The sequence below is a fragment of the Myotis yumanensis genome, unplaced genomic scaffold, assembly GCF_028538775.1.
Source record: "Myotis yumanensis isolate MYYU_CA2020_CCGP unplaced genomic scaffold, mMyoYum1.0.hap1 SCAF_3, whole genome shotgun sequence".
Taxonomy (NCBI): Eukaryota; Metazoa; Chordata; class Mammalia; order Chiroptera; family Vespertilionidae; genus Myotis; species Myotis yumanensis.
In genome coordinates this window covers 199,274,689-199,298,453 of record NW_027223754.1, presented here as the reverse complement: position 1 = coordinate 199,298,453, position 23,765 = coordinate 199,274,689, and the positions used below count along the sequence as shown (strand labels likewise).

General features: G+C 39.5%; 1 protein-coding gene across 1 annotated transcript in view; it reads right to left on the bottom strand.

The window, feature by feature from the left end:
* The window catches only part of UTP20 (UTP20 small subunit processome component), a 90,373-nt gene that overhangs the window by 8,206 nt on the left and 58,402 nt on the right, over nucleotides 1-23,765 (bottom strand). The window contains exons 32-52 of the mRNA XM_070410906.1: nucleotides 22,696-22,783; nucleotides 21,716-21,859; nucleotides 21,548-21,598; nucleotides 21,285-21,437; nucleotides 18,841-18,996; nucleotides 18,384-18,524; nucleotides 17,829-17,966; nucleotides 16,218-16,357; nucleotides 15,888-15,970; nucleotides 13,570-13,865; nucleotides 12,394-12,533; nucleotides 11,981-12,137; nucleotides 9,797-9,895; nucleotides 8,359-8,526; nucleotides 7,078-7,244; nucleotides 6,158-6,299; nucleotides 5,148-5,264; nucleotides 3,826-3,996; nucleotides 3,462-3,593; nucleotides 2,933-3,043; nucleotides 19-98 (exon numbers count right to left, since the gene is read on the bottom strand). Of these exons, the coding sequence (XP_070267007.1) occupies nucleotides 19-98; nucleotides 2,933-3,043; nucleotides 3,462-3,593; nucleotides 3,826-3,996; nucleotides 5,148-5,264; nucleotides 6,158-6,299; nucleotides 7,078-7,244; nucleotides 8,359-8,526; nucleotides 9,797-9,895; nucleotides 11,981-12,137; nucleotides 12,394-12,533; nucleotides 13,570-13,865; nucleotides 15,888-15,970; nucleotides 16,218-16,357; nucleotides 17,829-17,966; nucleotides 18,384-18,524; nucleotides 18,841-18,996; nucleotides 21,285-21,437; nucleotides 21,548-21,598; nucleotides 21,716-21,859; nucleotides 22,696-22,783 (2,874 nt within the window). The remainder of the gene's footprint in view (nucleotides 1-18; nucleotides 99-2,932; nucleotides 3,044-3,461; nucleotides 3,594-3,825; nucleotides 3,997-5,147; nucleotides 5,265-6,157; nucleotides 6,300-7,077; nucleotides 7,245-8,358; nucleotides 8,527-9,796; nucleotides 9,896-11,980; nucleotides 12,138-12,393; nucleotides 12,534-13,569; nucleotides 13,866-15,887; nucleotides 15,971-16,217; nucleotides 16,358-17,828; nucleotides 17,967-18,383; nucleotides 18,525-18,840; nucleotides 18,997-21,284; nucleotides 21,438-21,547; nucleotides 21,599-21,715; nucleotides 21,860-22,695; nucleotides 22,784-23,765) is intronic.

Genomic DNA, 23,765 nt, shown 5'->3' with positions numbered 1-23,765 from the left:
TTCACAGCTCACACTTACTTTAGTTGAGCGAGCATGAATTCCAAGTTCGGTCTCAATTTATCACCCAGGGGATAGTCAAGAATATATTTCAGAAAAACCTAGGAACAGAAGTCACACAGAAGATTATTGGGATCCTACTGCTCCAGGATTCCTGTTTCCTAAGCTGCTTTCTGGGATAGGCTGGTAGGGTTAAAAAGACCTTTCAGAAGAGTGATCACTTAGGCGAACTTGGCCTCCTGAGTTGAGAACTGTACCCCTTCCTCTCTCCTCCCACCTCATTTACCCAGGTCCCACCCTACACACCTGACCAAGAGTCAAGTCCTGGCCCAACCCTGGCTTGGCTGTTTAGGGCTCCAAATCTAAGCTCACATGTTGGAAACACTTCTTGCTCTGATAGGTGGTGTGATGTGGTGGACTGAATATGGATTTTGGTTCAACCCTGTATTTCCCCTTAAGAATAACAATAATGTGGTAATAACATTAATACTGATAACTACCGCACTTACTAAATACCTTCTATGTGCCCAACACTGGGTTGCTTCCCAGTTAATTTTCATTACTTCCTTAGGAAGTGGGTGATGTCGCCCCATTTTACAGATGAAGAGAACGAGTTTGGCAGAAAAAGAAGTAAACTGCTCAGGTGGCCATGCCTAGTCTATCTGCATCCAAATGCTCTGCTTTCAAACCATATACTATTCAGCCTCTTTTATTAATGAACTAGAGCAGTGGTTTTCAACCTTCTGGCCCTTTAAATACAGTTCCTCATGTTGTGACCCAACCATAAAATTATTTTTGTTGCTACTTCATAACTGTAATGTTGCTATTGTTATGAATCATAATGTAAGTATCTGATATACAGGATGGTCTTAGGTGACCACTGTGAAAGGGTTGTTTGACCGCCAAGGGGTCACGACCCACAGGTTGAGAACCACTGAACTAGAGGCCTGGTGCACGGATTTGTGCACACTGAAAGAAAATTAGTTAGAAGGTGGCCAGTGGGGCAGGACTAGGCAAGACAGGCTGGACACGCCCTGGAGCCAACCTCCCACAGTCCCTTCCCGGATGGCCGCACCTGGGGTGGCGCTGGGGCTCAAAGGTCATCTGCGGAGTGAGCAAGGTCCCTCCAGCAGGGAGGGTCCCTTAGCCTGGCCTGCCGTGATCTGCCGAAACTGGCTCTCCGACATCCCCCGAGGAGTCCCGGATTGCAAGAGGGTGGTTCTTGGGTGACACCCCCCGGAATCGGGCTTCCTTCTCTCTGGTTCCAGGGTACATCACCAGAGAACTGCAGCTGCCAAGTCACCACAGCTCAGCAGCTCCTGCGTTAAGCGTCTGGCCCCTAGTGGTCAGTGCGCATCATAGCTACCGGTCGGACGGTTGCTTAGCCTTTTATATACAGGCAGTCCTCAGGTTACGTCGGACTCAATGTACATCATTCTGTGGTTACGTCCTCATCTCCCATTTACAGTATTTATTAAAAAAAAAAGTTTCGTCATTTCGACGTATATACATGCGTGCCTTATGTTTTTTATTATTTATTTACCACAAGTAAAGGTCAGGAATTGTTATCTTTCTTTTAAATTTTTTTTTACTGTTTCACTTCATTACTGCGTGTATGTGCTCCATGTGAGTGACGTAGGTGCTTAAGTAGTTAGGTTCCGACTTACGGCGAAAATTGCGTTATGTCACGCCATAGGAACGGATCTCTGACGTAACCCAAGGACCTACTGTATATAGATTGTGAGAACCAGGCACATCATTAAACTTACCAGGCCTGTTTTTCCCCCAGCCAAAAAATGGGGATAGTTACAAATAGAAGTCATGTATGCAAAGTGCTGGGCACACAGCTAGAGCTTAATAAATAGCAGCCAGCTCTCCTTCCTAAAAAGCAGTAGTTAAGGAAACGTTTTCTCAAGACAAGCTTCTTTCCTTTCCTCCCTGGCCTCCTTGGCAGCCCAAACTCTCCTTTAACTCCGAGTTCGTATTTCCAGTTCAGACTCTTCCACCCCCTGGGCTGCTCCCGTGATGAGGGATGCACACATGTCTGAAAATAAATATGCTCGTGCCACTCCCCCGCCTATTGATTTCAATAGTTTTTTTGGCTATTCTCAGAACAAAGCCCTAAATCTAACAAGATCACATGGTCTCCTCTAACCTGGCTCCCTTCCTCATGTCACTTACCTTCATTTAGCTCCTCAACACTCTAAGCTCTTACCCACTCAAGGCTTACTTCCTCTGGCATTTGCCACCGGCTTCACTTAGAAGGTGAAGCCTTATTCTTCCTTCGAATCTTCCTTCCATGCCAATGCTCATGAAAGCCCTGCCTGTCTCTCAGACTAAGGTGGTTCTCCACCTGATCATATGCTCTTATCATACACTCCCATAGTTCATCAGCTCTAAGAAGCTCACATTTTCACATGTCTGAAATTGGGATGTGTCTTACAATTGGTAGCATCTGACCTTGGTGTCAGAGTTTTTTGAGACATATAAATAACGGTGTGTCCTGTGATGAAACATGATAATATCTTTTCCTCCTGGCACTTTCAATGTCTGTAATTAAATAACTATTTGTGGCATTTTGTTTTGTGCCTGCCTGGTGTAACACAGGGACTGTAAGAATTTTGTTGACCCTCTTCTGGCAGCAGCCGACACACAAGGATATGTGTAAGTAGTTAGTCGATGGCTGGACCACTGCATGGGAATCCTTGCTGCAGGCTATCATGCTCTATCTATCTAACCATGGTACACATGGTGGGCTGTACTCAAAGTGCCTTCCTCACACGTGGAGTGTAATGGGTTCCTGAATCACAGAATAAAGCATCAACATGGCACAAAGCTGTCTTCAGAATTTAGTCAATGTTTCCATCTCTCTATCTAAAAACCAAACGGAGAAGGCAGGCCCGACCCCTGCTATGGGACTAGGTTCTCTACAAACCTGTCTGCACTGGACCCGGACAGGTTCACTCTGAGCAGAAATGGCCAACTTGGATACTTTCCGCATGACATCATCAATTTCAGGGACCAGCAACTTTCTTGATAAGATGGCCTAAAATACAGAAGGAAAAGGCATACTCTTCATGTCCCATTGCAGATGGGCATAAGTCAACCTGGTGTCAAAGTAGCCACAGGCAATCTTCAAACATAATGGAAGTACCTCCCAAAGAAAAATCATTAAAATCATTAAAACAGGCAATTTTATGTTATATATATTTTCACCACAAGTAAAAAAAGGAAAACAATGTCCAATATGACAGGTACAGGTACATACCTGTATTTGTACAGAATTCCCTGGAAGTATTAACCAGGGCTCACTTTTAAATATTTTAATGACCAAAATCATCATCTTTATAAATTACATAATTTTGAAAGTCTACTGCTAGTCAAAACACTGTGTTCCATGTTATTTTAAGTATTTGACTCGAGGCTCATAAACTGTAAAGCCCAACATTCTGATGACACCGTACCTTTAGGAGACCAAACGCAGTGGCTTGTCTTGATGTATCATAAATGTCCTCCTCAGCATATGCTAGTAGGACCTGGAGCTGCTTTTCAGTTATCTGGTAAGACTTCACTTTCTTCACAAGTATGGTCACACACTGCAAGGTCAATGGTGAGGTTAATGCCAGGATGTCCCACAAATTAGGATCCAGTGACATAATGAGGATTTAATACATTATCAATGCTTTTCACACAGGAAACCAGCCCTCTAGCCTTAGCAAATGAATCTGGAAAACATTTTGACCAAGACCACAAAGGACGATGTGGAAAACTAACTTTGATGTTAATCCTGGGCCTGGCTTTTTCTAAGTGGAAGTGAAAACACCTCACCTTGAAACAATTTACCACCATGTGGAAGTTCTGACCCCTGGCAGCCCCGAGCTTTGCATAGTCCTTCAGCAAAAGGAAAAGGTGTTTCGTTAGCTGCTCCGCTTTTGTTTCTATGGAAGGCAGAGGGAACCGCAAGACCCAGATCAGGCACTGCAAAGCACCTGTGATCACCTGAAAACAAAACCAAACAAAACCAGTCAACATATGAAGTCAACACTCAGCGACCCAGCACCGAGGCGGGGTACTCTCTATGCAGTCACAGCCATGCAATACTGAAGGAATGACATGCTCTGCCCAGCTCTCCGTAAGAACTGTGCTTAAGTCTAAGAAGGCAGGGAAGTTTCCCGTAGAACTTACTGCTGTAGGACTTACAAGCTCACTTACCACATTCTTAACCTATACGGGTAAATAATTGCACAGGCTGGCCAATTTTAGCAATTTTTTTTAAAAAAAACAACACATTATAAATTATTTTCTATTTTCTAAAATGATATTTAAATTTAATCATTCTTACTAAGCTTGTATTATATATACATGACACTCTAATTAGTAGAAATACAAAAAAGGATGCCAGATGTTTTTCTCTCTCTTTCTCTCTCCCTCTCTCAAAGCAATAAAAATATATTTTTAAAAAACCCAAGTGATTTACATGAGAATCCCTGAACCTCCAGCCAAGACAGTGCCTGGAATCAAAGTAGGTGCTGAGTAAGCATTTGGTAAATAAACTTCACCCTATTCACCTAGTTCAGCTCTATCTGACAAGACTGCCACAGCTCTGGCTGCCGATGGCCTTCCTGGGCTCCAGAGTCAGAAGGACCAGGGCACAGATCCCAGCTTTGCAGTTTTTACCTAACTGACTAGAGCAAATCAGCTCTCAGAACCTTCTGTAAAACAGACAATCTGAGGAAGGGGAAGGGTGTGGGCTTTGGAATCTGAGATGGAGGCTCATATGCTATATCTATGCTGTGGGGCAAGTCACTTAGTTCAAGGCCTAGTTTTCTCATCTATAAAGCAGAAACAATAATAAATACCCCATGAACTGTTCTGAGGATTCACAGCAGGGAGTAGGGGTAGTGACGATGGTGAGGAGGTGAGGATGATTACTGACATGGGGACCCACCACTCACCCTCATGAAGCTGCTGCAAGGATTAAATGAAATAATTAATGTACCTAGAAGGGCTTTATAAACTGGCAAGGGCAATCCGAACATATGGGATTACTAAATTGGAGAGCAAAACCCAACTATCTTATGTCGCATAGGCCTAGGAGTTCAGTTCTAGGTACTCTGCAGGACCAGCTCTGTGGAGGGACAGGTGCTTACCTTCACATCCATGGAACCCAGGCAGTCTATGAGGAGAGACACAAAAGGATCCAACATTTCCAGAACCCGTTCACTCGAAGACTTGATCTTGGAAGTTTTCAGACTCAGATGCAGCAGCTAAAAGATTTAAAAAGACATTCCACAGCAGGTGCCGGTAAGACCAAATGAATTAGGTAGAAATGAAATAACATAAGAGACAGCCTGAAATGTTAAGATGCTTCTTTCTGAAATATAAAACTTTTGGAAAAAATGGGACACTGCCTGGGAGAGTCTCAGTAAGTGAAGAGGTGGGAGCTTACTGTGCAGCTGAGATTCCAAGTACATTTACCAAATGCTTACTCAGCACCTACTTCGATTCCAGGCACTGGCTTAGCACGCAGGACTCGGCAATGACCAAGATGGACACAGTCCCTGCAATGAAGGATCTTAGCCAGGGGGACAGACTCTAGGAAATAACTATAAATGCAGGGTTCTGTGGGGACCTGGGCAGAGGGAAGAGTGGGTGGTAAGGCCTGGAGCAGGAACAGTGTGGAGACTTTAAGAACCGAGGGAAAGCCACATGTGGCTGGAACGTGTGTCAGAATGGTTACAGTAAAGCAATAAGAGGCCCTTGCAGCCCAATTGCAGGTCTGGCTCGCTCCTAGGATAAATGGAAGCCAATGAAAGGTTTTTAAAAGGAAATGAAATGATCAGACTTGTGTTTTTAAAAGCTCACCACCTTTTAAAAGAATTCACAGTAGTTTAGAGGTGTAAACTAATGGGCAAAGCAACAATGAAACCATAATAATATTAAGTCAGAATCATCAATTCTGAGAGAGCTACATTATCAAAGTAAGTATTGGAAGAGATCAATATAAATAGTAAATGGACCAGTGCACCCTTAAAAAAATTCCGTAACTTACTTAGAGTAAAACATTTACAGTGGAAATAAGCAATACTAGAGATTCAGCAGCAGGAAAAGGCACAGACCCACCACGTGCAGTGAGTCTCACTTTAGGGTTAATTCTTACCCGAAGCCCAGACTCAATAAATATGTGCATGTTGGTCTTCCTGCTCACAACAGCTTTCTGCCCGCCTCGAACTGGAGTTGGGGGGAGCAGAAGACAACTCTGGGGTGGCAGACGTGGATCCGGGGCAGGGGCTGCTGGATTTCTGTCAATCACAGTGGAATAAAAATAAATGCTGCGTTCACATAGGCTACTGTGGCCCTCTCTGGGGATGAGAGTTGAGCACTAGCTAATGTGTTGTTTGCTGAGGGGTCTTTTCTCCCTTAACCATGAGACACAGAGGACACTCCCAAATTCAGATGAACAGCAGGGGTACACTCCCTTTCTTTGATGTCTGAAAACAAGTGCCAAGGAGTCTCTTTCAGAACAACACAGAAACAAAATCTAAAGGAAGTTTACCAGTATGGCATTTTTAAATCTTTTAAGATCTAAATCTCCTTAGAAACAACAATATGTATTGAGCTCCTATTTTTTGCCAAGTAGTTTATGGTATGCTTTGTAAAATAAAGAGAACTGTAAATTGGTGCTTAATCTCAAGGCATTAGGGAGCTCAGATTCTAATCTAAGAAACTATGGGTATGTGAAATGAGATTGTCCTGTTATTTAAATGGTAAAACCACCTTTAGTAGATTGGTGAAGAGGGTCAGCTACTCTGTGAAGTAAAGACAGTACTATGTAGAGTTGCTATTAGGATTCAAGATCTAAATCTCTCAGAGTAAGAGGTATATAGGATATTTAAACTCTACCTAATTTTGATTCAATCAACATCCCAAACAGAAATGACATCAGAGAAAACACCACAAATCTTATAACTTAGATAAATATTTTTTTTACTAAAGCAAATTTTTAAATTAAACCATTTAAAACTGAGTGTCTTATCAGAAACAAGCACCTAAATGAGAGTTTTTGTTTTTCAAACTTACTTTTCTTTCTCTGTTAACAGGGGGAGATTTTCACTGACCAAACCATAACTGAGCAATAGAATGGATTCTGCTGTCATTTCCTGATTTATAATTAGTCCTGCAATGATTCGGCGTAAGGTCTCATGAACTTTCCGGGCCAGTTTTAAACTCGTGGTATTTTGTAAGATCTAGAGGCAAACACAAATGTCATGCTCAGGTAACAAAGAACTGCACTGGGCTTTGTTCTAATTTTTCTAATTAAAAATGAAACATTCTTATAAGGTTTCAAACAGATATAACAGAGTCAAATTTACCCATCACCTCAACCCCAGAGAAGACCAGGGTCAGCAGTGTGGGTGCCCCAGGTGTCCTGCAGCCCCTCTCTGCTCTCTGTGGGTAAGGCCCGAGGACACAGCTGAAGACAGGATGTGACACTTGTGAGATGTTGACCCTCCAGGTGCATTAAAGCCATTTCCTTGCATAGACCTGGTAATAATAACTGTCATTTCCTTGGAGGGATTTGATGATACACATGGAAAATATATGTGCTCTGTTGACTTTTTCATCCTCAAAGCATAGCTAACATTCATAGATCAGGCTAAATGCATTTTAGGAGCAACTATGGAGTTAATCCAGCACCAAAACATTTGGAATTATAGTTAACTCATGCCATTAGATAGTGCTTTTTGCTCTAGTCTTAGTACATATAACAGCGATAGAAAGAATAATGTTTATTGAATGTTCACCCCTGCAATAGGCAGAGAACTCTATGAAGGGAGGTGAATTACAGTCCCTGCCCAATAGGAGGCATTAAAGAAACAGTGGAAAAATGTGAGCTTCAGATCAGAAAGATTGACTTTCCTCCTTAACTTTGTTCCTTTCTACCTTCCTGAGCCTGAATTTTGTGTCTAAGATGAGGTACCATAGACCTCACAGGGTGGTTGTGCAGATTAGAACAGATAACGAAGCACAATGCTTAGAACATTATGTATGTTCAACAAATGCCAGTTTTCTTCCTGTTGGCATTCTGAGAGAAGCAGTCTGGCTCCAAAGGCTACCTTCGTAGCTGCTGACTGGTCCCAGATGTACTATTCACCCACTCTTTGATTCTTGTCTTTCCTCCTGCATCTCAGGGTTTACAGCAGGGACTCTGAACTTTGGGTTAGAACGCTCAACTCAGGGCTGCCAACTAGTGGCCACACGGTATTGGTGTCCTTACACCAGGGAAATGGTGATCAAGGGCAGCAAGGTTTGCCCTGCCAGGCTCTTTTCAAGATCCCTGTGCAGCATTCAGGTCCTCACCTCTTTTAGCGGAAGGATCAGTTTTGTAACCTGATCTTTTCCTACAAACTTGCCCAGGATTTCATAAGAATCGTAACTCTTGCTTCTTCGGGCCTCCATGACTTTGGAGAGGATCTGCTTCACTTCCTTCTCTTCAGCAATGGCACCGAACAACTCGTGGTTGAAAATCTTTAAAAGAAAAAGGTCAAATGGCAGTTAGGTACATTCAGCGAGATATGCCAACATAAGCAGTCTTTGAAAAGAGCATTGGCATATCCAAATCAAGGAAAGCAAGCTAGACTGACTGAAATTAGATGGAAGAAATTTCTATTATAGTTCACTTTTCTCAATGTAGTTTAGGAACCAATTACTAAATAACAAATACAGAAACACCTGAAGGTTTATACTAATGGGAAACAAAAGAAGAAAACTGTTTTCATTGTTGTGGATAGGTTCTGCAACCTTAAGCAAAATGACGCATAACAAAACCCATTGTGCCACAGGCTAACAGATACAAACATCTCAGTAATCTATAATAATAAAAGCGTAATATGCTAATTAGACTGGATGACCTTCTGGACAAAGCCGAGGTGGCGGGGGCCAAGCCCCTTGCACAAATTTTGTGTTATAATGAAATGACATTATTCAAGTACCTACTGTACTGCACCGATTTATTCATATAACTGCATAATATGCAGAGAAGTTTTAGATATCACCAAAGAGCTGCTTAATTTCTTTGTAAGAATTCTCATGACATCTGAACTTAGTAATCAATATTAATACATTTAATTCAAAAGTGTTAGTGTCTGCAGTTTAAAATAATGAACAAAATGTTGTGTAGCAAATTTAATCTCTTCCAGTCCTAGCCAGTTTGGCTCAGTGGATAGAGTATCAGCCTGTGGACTGAAGGGTCCCAGGTTCAATTCCTGTCAAGGGCACATGCCCAGGTTGCGGGTGATCCCTAGTAAGGGGCGTGCAGAAGGCAAGCCAATCAATGATTTTAATCATTGATGTATCTATCTCTCTCCCCCTCTCTCTTCCTCTCTGAAATCAATAAAAATATATTAAAAAAAAATTTAGTCTCTTCCAAATCCTACCTCAAATTATCAAATGATTCAATTTTAAAAGTTGACTGTTACTAATTTTTCACTATTATAAATAAAGCTCTGGTAAATAAACATTTATATAAACCTGAGACCACAACTCCGATTATTCTTTTAAAAAAGATATTTTGAAGTGGCTGAAATTTTTGCTCAATGCCAATTTTCCTTCCAGAAAACAATGGCAGCACACCAGCTCACTTCACCTGAGTCTTAGCTTTTTAAACCTGCTAATCTAAGATATGAGACAGAACATTAATTTCATTTTCATAGGCTATTATTCTCTTATTTTGTAAACTGACTTTTTGGTGTCCTTGGCTTATTTAAAAAAAATTGGAATTCCTTTCTCTAAACCTTACCTGAATCATTATATCTAAACAAGAGTCCAAATCTCCGACTTGCAGCTTGTAGGTGAGGCCATGCAGCAACATGTTAACAGTGAAAGTCAGGACATGGACCTAAAATGAAATGTGGAAAAAGGTATAACTAGTTAAGACACCACACTAGAAAAAAGTAAGAGCTAAGAACTGCTGCGAGGAGAGCACTCGGGTACATATCTGTCATTACTGCTGGGAGAAGCTTTGACAAATGACACGTACTTATATCACTATCTAAAATCCTTTGACCAAACAGTCATTTTGTACAAAAGCTGCTCGGAAAACACACGACCATGCTTAGGATTACTGTGACTAAGTCAGGCCAGGGCTGTATGAAGGCACAGAGCCTGGAACTTTACAAACCAACCTGTGAATTAAAGAGTGTGCCAATGTTGAATGCAATCAAAGCTGGGACATAACGCGCTGTGAAGGACACAAATAAGTTTTTGCCCTCAAGAGTAACCAGAGCTAACATTCCTAAGAGCCTACCACAGGCTAGGCACATATTAATACCTCCCATGTAGGGAATCATTTAATCTTCACCCATTCTTTCTTTGATGTAGGTGCAGTGTTATCAGCATTTTTTAAGAGAAAGCTGAGGCCCAGACAGGTCAAGTAAGTTGCTCAAGATTACGTGTGTAGGAAGTGGTGCAGTCAGACTTGAAAGCAGACGGGCTGGCACCAGAGCCCTATCACTACGCTGCGCTGCTCTCAAGCTTTCTGATTCTTTATACTGCTTCCAGGGTAAACATCAGATAATGATCACAGGCCAAGGAAGCACACTGGGTTGTCCATACACAGTCTGGATTTTAAAGGCATAGTTTCATATGTATCTACTTGTGATCTTTTAGTGCTTTTACATATTTGAAATGTTTCCTGAGGCTTTAAATAATTTTAAAAAATACTTTTGGGAGGATGAAGAATGACAGCCGAATAGTACAATTTTGGTAGCGTCTACATGACCAGATGTCCTCTATTTTAACTAAGTTTATTGGGGAGACATTGGTTAATAAGATCATACAGATTTCAGATATACAATTCTATAAGTCATCTGTATATTGCATGTGTGATCACCACCCAAAATCAAATCTCCTTCCATCACCACATATTTGACCCCTTTTACCCTTTACTACCCCTCCCTATTTTAATTATTTTAATAAATAACTAGAGGCCAGGTGCATGAAAATTCATGCACTCGGGGGGAGGGATCCCTCAGCCTGGCCTGTGCCTTCTCACAGTCTGGGACCCCTTGGGGGATGTCCACCTGCCAGCTTAGGCCCATTCTTTGGGGGGGGGGGGGGGCGAGTTGAGCCTAAACTGGCAGTCAGACATCCCTCTGGTAGTCCGGGAGTCCTCAGGGGATGTCCACCTGCTGGCTTAGACCCGCTCCCCATGGGGACGGGTCGGATATCCTTAGCGCTGCAAAGGAGGCAGGAGAAGCTCCTCAGTGCTGCCGAGGAGGCGGAAGAGGTTCCTGTCACTGCCGCTGCACTTGCAAGCAGCCCTCAGCCCAGCTTGTGCCTGAGTGGAGCTCCCCCTGTGGGAGCTCACTGACCACCGGGGGCAGCTCCTGCATTGAGCATCTCCCCCCTGATGGTCAGTGCGCATTATAGTGACCAGTCGTTCCCAGTCGTTTTGCTGTTAGGGTCAGTTTGCACGTTACCCTTTTATTATATAGGATGGGATGGGCTTGAAAAACAGTTGGTTAAAGGGCTACTTATTTAAATACTGTAGATGCTCCCTTATATTTTGACTAAATCCTTCAAGACAGAGCTGTACTTGATTTATCTTTTGTATGCTCAGTGCCCAACACTGTTTCAACTCTTAAATAGATGTGTATGTTCTTTATTGCTCACATTTGTTGCAATACATTCAATATGTATTCAACAAGATTTTTTTAAGAACTCAGAGAATGCAGAAGTTGACATGAAGTGAATTAAGAGAAAAATGACAGGTTATATAAGTTTGACCTAGAAGGATTTTTTCAAAAATCAAATATTGGAGCTTTAAAAAATACTGATAGAAACTTTTGACTATTCTTGACAGCTATCTAAGGGGATCAACTATACTGAAGAGAGGCCCAAAGCAGCATGACTTAAGAGTGTTCAAACCGCAAATATAAAAACTCCAACCCAACTTAAAAATAAAGTACATAATGCAGTTTACCTGATAACCACGGACAAGGGTAGTCTGTAATTCTTTTAAAATATACTGCAGGTAGTGCACACCCAGATCTTCTATTATTTTTGCAAGAGTGCTGCGTGCAATGTCTCTGATTTCTTGTGCTCTATTCTTGAGGAGGGCACACACTTTGAGCAAAATACTAGAAAATGAGAAATTGAAAAATGACTAATCAAAAAAACAGAACAAAAAACACACCAAAAAACCCCAGAAGCAAATAAAAATATAAACATCCTTTTCTTTCTTCATTGCCCATAGCCCAGATTTCCGAATTAGGATTGTCAAGCACAGCAAATAGTGACAGTACTTCTCTTCTTCCCGATAAAAGACTTTCAAGTTAGGAAGAAAGAGGCAATCTGTGATTTTCACGGAACTATTGTGATTGTCACACAACATACCTTGGGAGGTTAGTTTCCATAACTTCTGGTGGAAGGGACTGCATTAGTTTAACCATGGCAAAAGCTAAAGGAACTCGAACCACTTCTTCATCATTCACAACCTTGGACTTTATGAGCTTGTGTTCTTCTTCCCGTTTAGTCTGTAAGAAAAAATTTAGGTTAAACTAAAATGAAGATAAATAGATCAGGGACTCACTAACACTACAATCTTTCATTTGAAAGAGAAGCTTTTTTGACATAACTGATGTCCATTTCTAAGCGTAATGCCTTAGAAAACAAACTAAATTATGCAGTTTGAGAATAAACCTTTAGAAATTGAAAAAACAATAGCAATGCAATATTTTTCAAAGGAGCAATCAGAAAAAATAAAGCCAAGTTTACACTACTGTGGGTTAAGACTGCTATGAAATATACAAAAATCCTATAAAATATGTATCACTTGGGACTTTCAAGTGTTTGAGTGACATTGTTGGTTCATAAAAAATATAGTGTCTCAAATGAAGCTATTTACTAAGATATAAAATGACCAAGTTAATATTCTACACCAAGGGTTGGCAAAAGTTCTTCTTTACGGGGCTAGAGAATAAGTATTTTTGGTTTGATCTCTGTGGAAACCACTCAACTCAGCTGTAGTAATGCAAAAGCAGAATCAGACCATATGTAAATCATAAGTTTAACTGTGTTCCAACAAAACTTTAGCTACAAAAACAGGCCACAGGCTAGATTCAGCCTATGGCCACAGTTTGCCAATCCATGTTTTATATTGAGTAGGAAGGGCTATGGCATTATGAGAATCCACTGCTAAAAGTTATCCCTGTTAACCAGGGGGAAGATAATTTTGAACAGCAGGTAAGTAGCCAAGAAAGAAAAAAGGGAGACAGACAGTAATTTTTAATAACCTGTTTTAGAAATGGGAGTCACTATCCACTTCAGAGATAGAAAAGCATATTATCTACCAGGTGAAATCATAATGAAGAAGGAACATTACTGCCTAGCTGCAGCAGGAGATGAACCCGAAGATGACTAGAGGAGAAAGAAAGTGAACTGTGAAATGTTGAGATAAAAGAAAATCCAAACGCTGACATCAATCAATAATAGTTAAGAGCCTCTCGCTGACAGGGCCCCACAAACACCTTGCTTCACACAGACCTGCTGGGCCCCAAGCAGAATAATTACCGTAGATGCCAGGCATTTATGGAGCCTGGGTAGGATATCCCCTGTTATGGCTCCTTGAATATTCTTAATTGTTCTCTCCAATTCTTCCTTATTCCGAGGAAGGGAAGAGAAGGACTTGGTGACACACTCGGTTTCCTTAGCTGATGTTTCCTCACCATCAGCTGGGTCAGGGTTTCCTACTTCTTCGTTGCCATCTGACAAACTCTTACATCTCTTTTCCATCTCTTCTTCATCCATTGGCTCTAATTCCATGGCTTCAGGCTCTGGCAACTCAGTCGCTTCTGTTGTGTCCATATCTAGTAAACAGCAAAGGCATCTTAAATCAAATAAGGAAACAACACAGTTGTGTTAAAGTAGTCTTTTCTACCAACATCCAATAAAAAACATCTAGTCGCTAACTATGGGCAGGCAAGATAAGTGCTGAAGAAATCACAGTAAATGAGAGGGTTTTGGGATTATGGTTTTGTTTTTTGTTTTTTTTCACAGCTTACAGTCTAATGAGGAATAGAGACAAGTATACTGACAATTAAGGTTCTGTTTATTAAAGAAAATCAGGCAGCACATCATTGTGGGTTGAGTCCAGCCTTGGCTCTGCTAACCAGCCATGTGACCACAGTCAGTTACCTTAAGCCAAGTGGGCTCTGGGTTCTTCACTAGTAAAATGCAGACAGCACCTTGCACGGCTATTGTGAGGATTAAATGAGATGAAGGCTAGAATGCGCCTAAAATATATTTCTGATACTTCATTGACTTTCAAAACATGTGAATTATTAGTCTTTGTTTTGTTTACTGGTTGTGTGGCTTTGGGAAAGTTACTTTACATTTTTTAATCTTAATTTTTCTTATAAAAAATATTGGGTAACTAATAATTACAGTGCTTGTAAGGTTCTTATGAGGACAAATGATATTATGTCTATAAAATCCCAGTTCACAGTAGGTGCTCAAAAAATGCTTTAAACTTCAGTCATATCTAAGAAGAGATAGTTAAGCAAATTAAGTATTTAAAATTTCTAATGTTTCTACATATGCAAAATGCAGATTCAGCTGGCTAAACATACTGTTAAAGGGCTTTAATACATTAATTGTTTAAAACACATATAGTTCCTACACAGCCTTTTCTATTCATTAGTGTGATTCTAGAATGACTTTACCGTGAATCAAAGAATTAGAAAATTCTGAGGAAGAATGTAGAGGAATGCAAACTGAGGGCTAGAATAATTCAACATCTTTAGCCAAAAACAATTAGGACAGATACTTTGGCTTACTTGAGTGTTCATTCTTTTCCTTATTATTCTGTGCTGGCTAGAATCTAGACTGATATTCGACATGAGTAGTCGTAGTAGGTATCCTTGCCTCATTCTAGTTTTAAAGCAAAGACTTTTAATCCGTTATTATTGACTATGATGTTGTATTAGGTTTTTAAAAGAAATCTTTTAACAGGCTAACTCAATTTCTATTTATTTTTTGCTTGATATTAACTTTTATCATACATAGATATTGAATTTAATCAATATTTCCCTTATGTATATTTAGATGATCAATACTTTTTGTATGCTAATATGTTAAATTCCATTAACCAGTTATAGCAACTTCATGACTTAATGGGGGCGTCCTCTTTTTCAATCACCTGAAACAGCCGGTGTTAAGGTTGAAATTATCCATTTCTTGAATGTTTGCAGATCTTGCCTATACAACAGTCTGAGGCTGGCATTTTCTTCATGAGGTTTTTAACTACAGACTTAATGTCTTTAGTGGTTAGATTTTTCTATTTCCACTAAAGTTAGTTTTTGTATTTTGTTTTTAGATTTTGTACGTTTCAGCCAAGTACTCAAATTTATAAGTACCGAGATCATAATATTTTACCTTTTCATTTCATTGTGACCTTTTAAAGTTCCCAATATTGTTAATTATGCCTTCTATTTCCACTGATCAACTTTGCCAGAGGCTTGTCCATTTATAATCTTGTCAAATATCTACTTTTAGTGTTCTTTACTGTATCTACTTAATCTTTCATTAACTGTTGCTCTTTCCTTTTCATTCATTGCTTACTGCTCTTTCCAAATGTGATGGCAATAATACTGGATTTCCATGTAAATAGTCTACAGCTCGGATTTTTCACCTATATAACTTAGACTGGCCTTCCCTATTAGTACATAAGTTTTTACAAGTATACTCATTTTAACTTCTGCCTGACACACTGCTACAAGAGTAAAAACAAGGAATAAGTTGAATTTCCTCTGGGTAAATCTTTAATTAATTATTATAAAGTATCCAAAAATGGAATGGCAATATAGTTTAAGAAAGTTTTAAAAACTTACTTTCTTCATTCTGAATTTTTCTCATTTGTTCTTCAAGAGTTTTGTGGTCAAAGTGAAATGCTTCTAATACTATTACTAGCAAGCTGTTAAAAAATGGTAGAGAGAAATATTTATTTGCTTAATAATATCATTTGATGATTAAAAAGGAGAGGCAATTTAAACATATATAAACATTAGAATTACTTTTACCGGTTTTAGGTATTTTTGACTTTAACAAACATGAGCATAACCTCACTAATACAATGTAAAAGTAAAATTAGATTATAGAAAAATGATTTCAGTAAATAATCCAAAATTTACATTTAATAAAAATAAGAAGTTTGACTGTACCTGACACCCAATTTTTGATTGATCTGTCCTGTCTGTAAGACATGAATGAAATGTTTCAAGTAATATAAATAGGCTGACCAAGACAGATGTCTGCAAATAGCTCCAATAATCTCTGTGGCAGCAATGGTTATATTTTCATGCTGTAAAACAAATCGAGAGCATCAACATAGAGCAAGCATTTGCAAATAAAATATAGAGCTAATGTGGTACATTAAAAAGCTTAGACAATAGATGATTAACAGTTATAGAAAAGAATACTCAAACTATACTCCATTCCCACCCCCTAAGAAAAGATGCTGTCAATTCATCTTCCTTTAATTGAAAAACATTAATACATTTTAGACTCTTTCCATTTAGACCTCCCTGATAGGTTCAACCCTACAGACTGTAAAATTTGACAAATGTCAAATTATATATTGCACTGCTCAACATTCAAAAGTATACTGGTCAGTGTTGCTCAGTGGTTGAGTGTCAATCTATGAACCAGGGGGCCATGGTTTGATTCCGGGGGCACATGCCAGGGTTGTGGGTTCAATCCCCAGGAGGGGCCATGCAGGATGCAGCCAATCAGTGATTCTCTCTCATTTTCGATGTTTCTATCTCTCTCTCCCTCTCCCTTCCTCTCTGAAGTCAATAAAATATTTTTTAAAAGTATACTGCCTTTAAGTGTTAAGTCACAGGTTAAAAATAAGACTATAAAAAGATATACCATGCTAACGCCAACTAAACCTAAATATAATTTATTTTTCCCATCTATATCTCTTTCTTATTTTATTGCCATCAAACTCCAAGTTGATTGTATTTACTGGCTCTTTAAACTGGAATTTAAAGGAGTGTTCTTTTATTTACTTAGGCAATTCTTTAAAAAATTTTTAATACCATGAAACAACAGAGCAAATCTATCCTTTTATAAGACCATGTAATCAATCCAGTATAAATTCAAGTCACAAATCCTTATATTGCTGAAATTAGACTTGAATTTCTGGGTACTATCTTTCATTAATTTATTTAATCAGTAAATACTTATCAAGTCCTTACAACGTGCCAGGCACTGTCCTACGCACTATGAGCATAATGGCGAAGACAGTCCTAAGTTCAAATACTAGTTCTGAAATGGTGTGTCATTGAGAGAGTTACCTAACCTCATCTATTCTCAGTTTACTGTTCTGTAAAATAGTGATAACAGTGTCTACCACACAGGGTTGAGTTGTGCTGAGGAAGAAGTAATATTATGTATTCGAGTACTTATAATAGTGCCTGTATCTGGTGTAGTGCTAAAGAAAAGTAGCTATTATTTTATTTCATCTCTTATGAGCCACTTGGGAAGACAACTGCTCAGCTAATCTTAGTAATGTGATCATTGCTAACAGGGGAAATATTCTGTGCTTGGCCTTTTGTGAGCTAATAATAGCAAAAATAAAACTACAGTCACAATTTACGGGCATTTACTATGTGCCATGCACAATTCTAAGGCTTTAAAACTCTTCTAACCTTCTAATTATGGTGACAACATCAATATGGATGCCACGAAATTTAGATGCCATTCCCCCATCTACATTTTGGAAAGCGTTCATGGTAGAGATTTACCAGCTTCTAGATTTAATGCCTTACCTTGAGCATTTTCTCATCAAAAATTGGACTCATGGCATAAGGCATGATGTAATTTTGAAGAGATTTAGAAGACAGCACAATCTTGCCTTCCGTTAGTTGTTTTGCCAGTTTCTTCAAGGCTCTTGCTCTCCTATGGATCTATGAGTTAGATAAAATATGAATTAGTTACTGAATAATCTCACCTACAGCCAATTCCTTTGCCATGGAAAGATTAAGAAGTACAATACAGTCCTTGTTACATGAGCAAACACCTGTGCCTTGACTTGCTTCCAGAGACATAATCCATAGCACTTGTTTAACAATGGATCCAAAGGCTAGTAAGCTTCTTTAAAAATGACAGAGAAAGGTAGCACTGTTAGTGTGGTTTGTGATACCACCAAGGAAGTCAGACTCCAGGAAATGATCATCTCCTACACAAATTTGATTGGTATCGTGAAGACCAAGAATAAGACATTCACAACTTTTTGGAAAATTAACATGTATCTTTTAAAAAGAGACAGACCTGTGAACTGCATATTTTATAGGCAGGGGAAAAAAAACAGAAATGTTTTCTACCTGAATGTGCTTCATATTCTCAAAGAAGTCCATTTCCGGGTCATGGCAATCAGTAAGCTGTACCAAATCTTTAAATTCTGGTTGATAGGGAAAGGTTTGAATTAAACAGGAAAGCAGTGTGGTATAATCCTGTTGAACACTCTGAAAATACCAAGTTGAGAAAATTTTTTTTATTAGAATTTGCTTCCTAGATAATACAAAAAAAACAACAACCCACACACACAAAAAAATCAATTTTTTTTTTTAAAAAAGTAAAACATTCTCACTATAAAAACAAGCTACATCAAAAGGGATTGCTCTGTTCCCATCCCCCTCCTAAATGTTTGGTAAGTATTACATAATCAAGTATTTTAATTAAATGTACTAGGCCTGACTGCTTTTCTAAGTAGTTAAGTAGAGAAAAACAGAAACATAACAAACTTAAAAGAGAAAAAGTAACAACTACAAACCCCAATACCTCTGTCTGGCTCCTCAATCCTTTCCTCAGTTTCTCCAGGAGTGAACGATGAATGATTTCTCTATATTCCTTCTCTGTGGCGTTCAGGGCAGCTAGCTTTTTGATGATGCTCATCAAGCACATGCTGGCGTTATCACTTAAAGACATGTCTCCTAACTGGACACAGGAAAACACCCAAATAATTCTATGCACTAATATAATATGGAATGTAGCTCTCCGAAGCTTATAGATTAGTTGTGACATTACAGTGTCCCGGCTAATTTGCATATTCCTCTATTATTATATTAGATCTTAGTCTTTCAAATCATGAGAATAACAATATGGTCTTTGCCAAACAAAATATTCCACAACTTAAAAGAAATTTTATACTAAAAAACCCTTGTCTGCCTCAAAACACAAATTAAGAAATTAGGTCATGTAGTTGTATTATCAAAACAATAAAAAATAATTGGCAAAGTTTTGCTATAAAAGCCGGGGAGAAACCAAGATGGCGGCATAGGTTAACGCCGGAGTTTGCTGCCTCGAACAACCACTTCAAAAATACAACTAAAAGACGAAACGGACATCATCCAGAACCACAGGAAGGCTGGCTGAGTGTAAGTTCTACAACTAGGAGGAACCGAGAATCAGAGGAGGCGCAGTGCTGAAGTAAAATACTAAGGTGCGGAGTGCGCGCGGCGCGGGCTGGTGGCTGAGGGCGAGGTTGTCTGTTTCAATCCGGAGGGAGCCTCAGACTCTGAGCTCCAGATCCGGGCGAGTCTCTAGGGATCCAGACTCTAACGGGAGAAGCGGGACTGTCTGGCTTTGGTCCCTCCGAGGTTTGCAGCGGTTGCAGGGACAGAGAGGCAGAGCCCCTGGGGACGGACTGAGAGCAGCCATAACTGCTCCCTCCTCCGCCCTGTTGATCCCATGGGACCCGCCCCGCCCAAGCCCTGCACAGAGCCATTTGCCTGATAGCCTCAGGCAAAGGCTAGATTAGCACCTCCCTAGAGGACAGTAGTTCTCCCACTGCAGACACAGCTGATTCTCACAGCCAGTTGGCCTGGAGGTCAAGTAGTAATTACCTACAACAATCAAGGCTTAACTACAACAAGACTGCGCACAAAGACCACAAGGGGGTGCACCAAGAGTGTCTACCTCAGGTAATTGGGACACTTAACACGAAAAGCCACTCTATCGACACAGCGAAGCATAAAAAAATGCAGAGACAAAGAAACAGGCCACAAAGGACAGGACCGGAGGAAAGCAGGCTACTGGATATAGAATTCAAAACCACACTTTTGAGGTCTCTCAAGAGGCTTCTAGAGTCTGTCGATAAACTTGATGAGATGTACAGGAAATCTAATGAGACCCTCGAGGTTGTGATAAAGGACCAACTAGAAATTAAGCATACACTGACTGAAATAAAGAATATTAAACAGACTCCCAACAGCAGACCAGTGGAGCGCAAGAATCAAGTCAAAGATTTGAAATGCAAAGAAGCAAAAAACACCCAACCGGAAAAGCAAAATGAAAAAAGAATCCGAAAATACAAAGATAGTGTAAGGAGCCTCTGGGACAGCTACAAGCGTACCAACATCAGAATTATAGGGGTGCCAGAAGATGAGAGAGAGCAAGATATCGAAAACCTATTTGAAGAAATAATGACAGAAAACTTCCCCCACCTGGTGAAAGAAAGACTTACAAGTCCAGGAAGCACAGAGAACCCCAAACAAAAGGAATCCAAAGAGGACCACACCAAGACACATCATAATTAAAATGCCAAGGGCAAAAGACAAAGAAAGAATCTTAAAAGCAGCAAGAAAAAGAAACTCAGTTACCTACAAGGGAATACCCATATGACTGTCAGCTGATTTCTCAACAGAAACTTTGCAGGCCAGAAGGGAGTGGCAAGAAATATTCAAAGTGATGAATACCAAGAACCTACAACCAAGATTACTTGATCCAGCAAAGCTATCATTCAGAATTGAAGGTCAGATAAAGAGCTTCACAGATAAGGAAAAGCTAAAGGAGTTCATCACCACCAAACCAGTATTATATGAAATGCTGAAAGGTATCCTTTAAGAAGAGGAAGAAGAAGAAAAAGGTAAAGATACAAATTATGAACAACAAATGCGCATCTATCAACAAGTGAATCTAAGAATCAAGTGAATAAATAATCTGACGAACAGAATGAACTGGTGATTATAATAGAATCAGGAACATAGAAAGGGAATGGACTGACTATTCTTGGGGGGAAAGGGGTGTGGGAGATGCGGGAAGAGACTGGACAAAAATTGTGCACCTATGGATGAGGACAGTGTGTGGGGAATGAGGGCGGAGGGTGGGGTGGGAACTGGGAGGAGGGGAGTTATGGGGGGGGAAAAGAGGAACAAATGTAATAATCTGAACAATAAAGATTTAATTATTAAAAAAAAAAAACCAAAAAAAAACCAAAAACCTACCTCCAGATTATAAAAGCAATTATGCATAACTGGAATTAGGTAGTTAATGTCCACGGTTTGCATCTCTTTAATATGAGAGGTGATGGTCTGGAATGCTGAGAAGCGAGCATCAAAGTTGATGTCATCAAGATGTCTTTGATCAAAGGCATTAAGCTGTGAGACATGCCATTGGAACCATGTAAGTGAAGATATATAAAACTTAAGTAAACAAAAATGATATAACACTTTTGAAGCAAAAGAGAAATAAAGTTTTTCTTTCTTACCTTGACAACATCAGTAATATATTTTAACCTGCTCTCAAAATCAGAAAGAGTCTAAAAGGAATGAAAACAGTACATTAGTGAATAAAACTTTAACTTTTCTGCCCACTACCCCCCGGTTCCCTGCTCTCACTCACAAAGGTGATTCAGGTGGAAATGAGTATCACAGACCTGGAAAATTGTACAAAGCAGCTGTCTCGACTGCTTGTTCTTAATCACCGAGAAGAGTTTTGCGAGGGGCTTGAGGAAGCTCGTGGGCTCCAGACAGTGTTTTAACAGGTTCTGCACTGTCACCAGAATATCGATCTCCGTATCCTTAGGAAGAAATAGGAAGAGAAATTACATTTCAATAATTTATAAAACCGGTCAACTTGGCTTTAATACATTATAGCACACAAAACAAATAATTATGAATAAGAAGTAAAACTCATCATTGGAAAAGCTATTCCATAGTCTTTTAAAAGTTCTTAGCATTTTAACATAAAATCCACAGTAATGCCCATTAACAGTTTCTTCCTTTAATTCTAATAGAAAATATGCATGGTTTCAAACAACTTTTCTCCTATTGTCAAGTCAAAAAGAGCCAAGAAACATGAGCTTGGTGAAGAATTTACGCCTCTGGTTGTGGCCAGATCTGTGGTCCTTTAAACAGAATTACTATATAGTAGATGCCCAGTATAACTACTAAGGCCTGGCAAATGAGTTTGAGCCACAGGAAGACTCTTTTAATCAGACTGAATTGGGGTTTGAAAATCATATGAGAAACTCTTAGCTATGTCTGAATATTAAAACAGCTGACTTTTCGTTCAGTTTTGCCGCTGTGATCGTATTTGAGATTACACAATGCACTTCTTGGGTTCCAGATTTGTAATTGATCAAAGTCAGGAAAAACAAAATCTTGAAATGGATGAGAAGCTAAGCAAAGGAAAAAAGGGGCTGACACTTATACTGTTACAGTAGATGATGTCTCCCCATTCCCAAAATTCTGTCCCAATTTTTCTCTTCTATTTTCAAGTTTATAATTCTGTATAAATCTTTTCATAAATGCTTGAAGGCAAATACATCGCAGAATCTAACCAATAAAATTACTGTTAGCAAATAATCCTAATCAAGCACCACTTCAAAGGCAAAGTCACGTCCTGTGTGTATACCTGAGGAATATTGCCACGGTGGAGGAAGGGAAGCAGGAGTGTAATGAGGAGAGAACTCTGTTCTTTGTCTTTAATAAACTTGCTGATCCTAGAGAAGGAAAAGAACTGATAGGTAAGGAAAACAAACAAGTTAAGCGTATTTCTCTAAGGAGTTAAAACTTCCTGTAGAAAACATCAGTGACAAAAGTCCCAGATGACGAAGTATGTGTGCCTGTATACAAAGTCTAACTCGGTTCTCAGCAGTGCCCACTCTTCTCTCCAGCTTCAGGCTCATGGCTTCTATTCTATTTCTTTTGTAATGTCTGATTGTTTAGGTGGGTTAAAGTAAACGCCAATGCTACAATCTGGCCATTAGTAATTTCATATTTTACAAGGAAATAACATTTTTAAGTGCCAAGACTTGTTTAAGACTACAAAAAGTAGTTCAATTTAACTCCCACCATAGCTCTACAATGTGGGACTTATTAGCTCCACTTTCCCCAGAGGACGGAGACTCAGAGAAGTTGATGTCATCCAGCTGGGAAGTGACAGAGCAGGCCCTCCAACCACTGGTCTTTCTGGTGCCTGATCTATCATCTTCCCGCTACCACAGAGCCTGTGCTAAAATTTAACCAGTGCATTCAGTGTGGTTTCCACTCTACATAATTTAGAAATACAATAGTATAAATGAAATGTTTAGAAGAAGTTCCTGGAAGATTCTAACATACAACTTTTTGATGTTGGTGAAAGTATCAAAGAATAAATAAAGTTTCAACAACTGAGTCCTAAAACAATTAAAGCTTAAGATAGAATCATGTTTTGTACTCAGGTTTACCAACCTTGCTCTTTATATAAATCATAACTACATACTACTAGGTGTATTGCCAAAGAGAATCTTTAAAAACCCTTTCGAGATCTTAACTCTTAAAAAAACAAACTATTCTTTTAAATTAATTATTTTTATCAATCAAAGTAAAACAAAATAAAAACTATATGATTATGCCCTGGCCCAGGTGGCTCAGTTGGTTGGGCGTTGTCCCATGCACTAAGGTTGCCAATTTGATTCCCAGTCAAGGCACATGCCTGGGTTA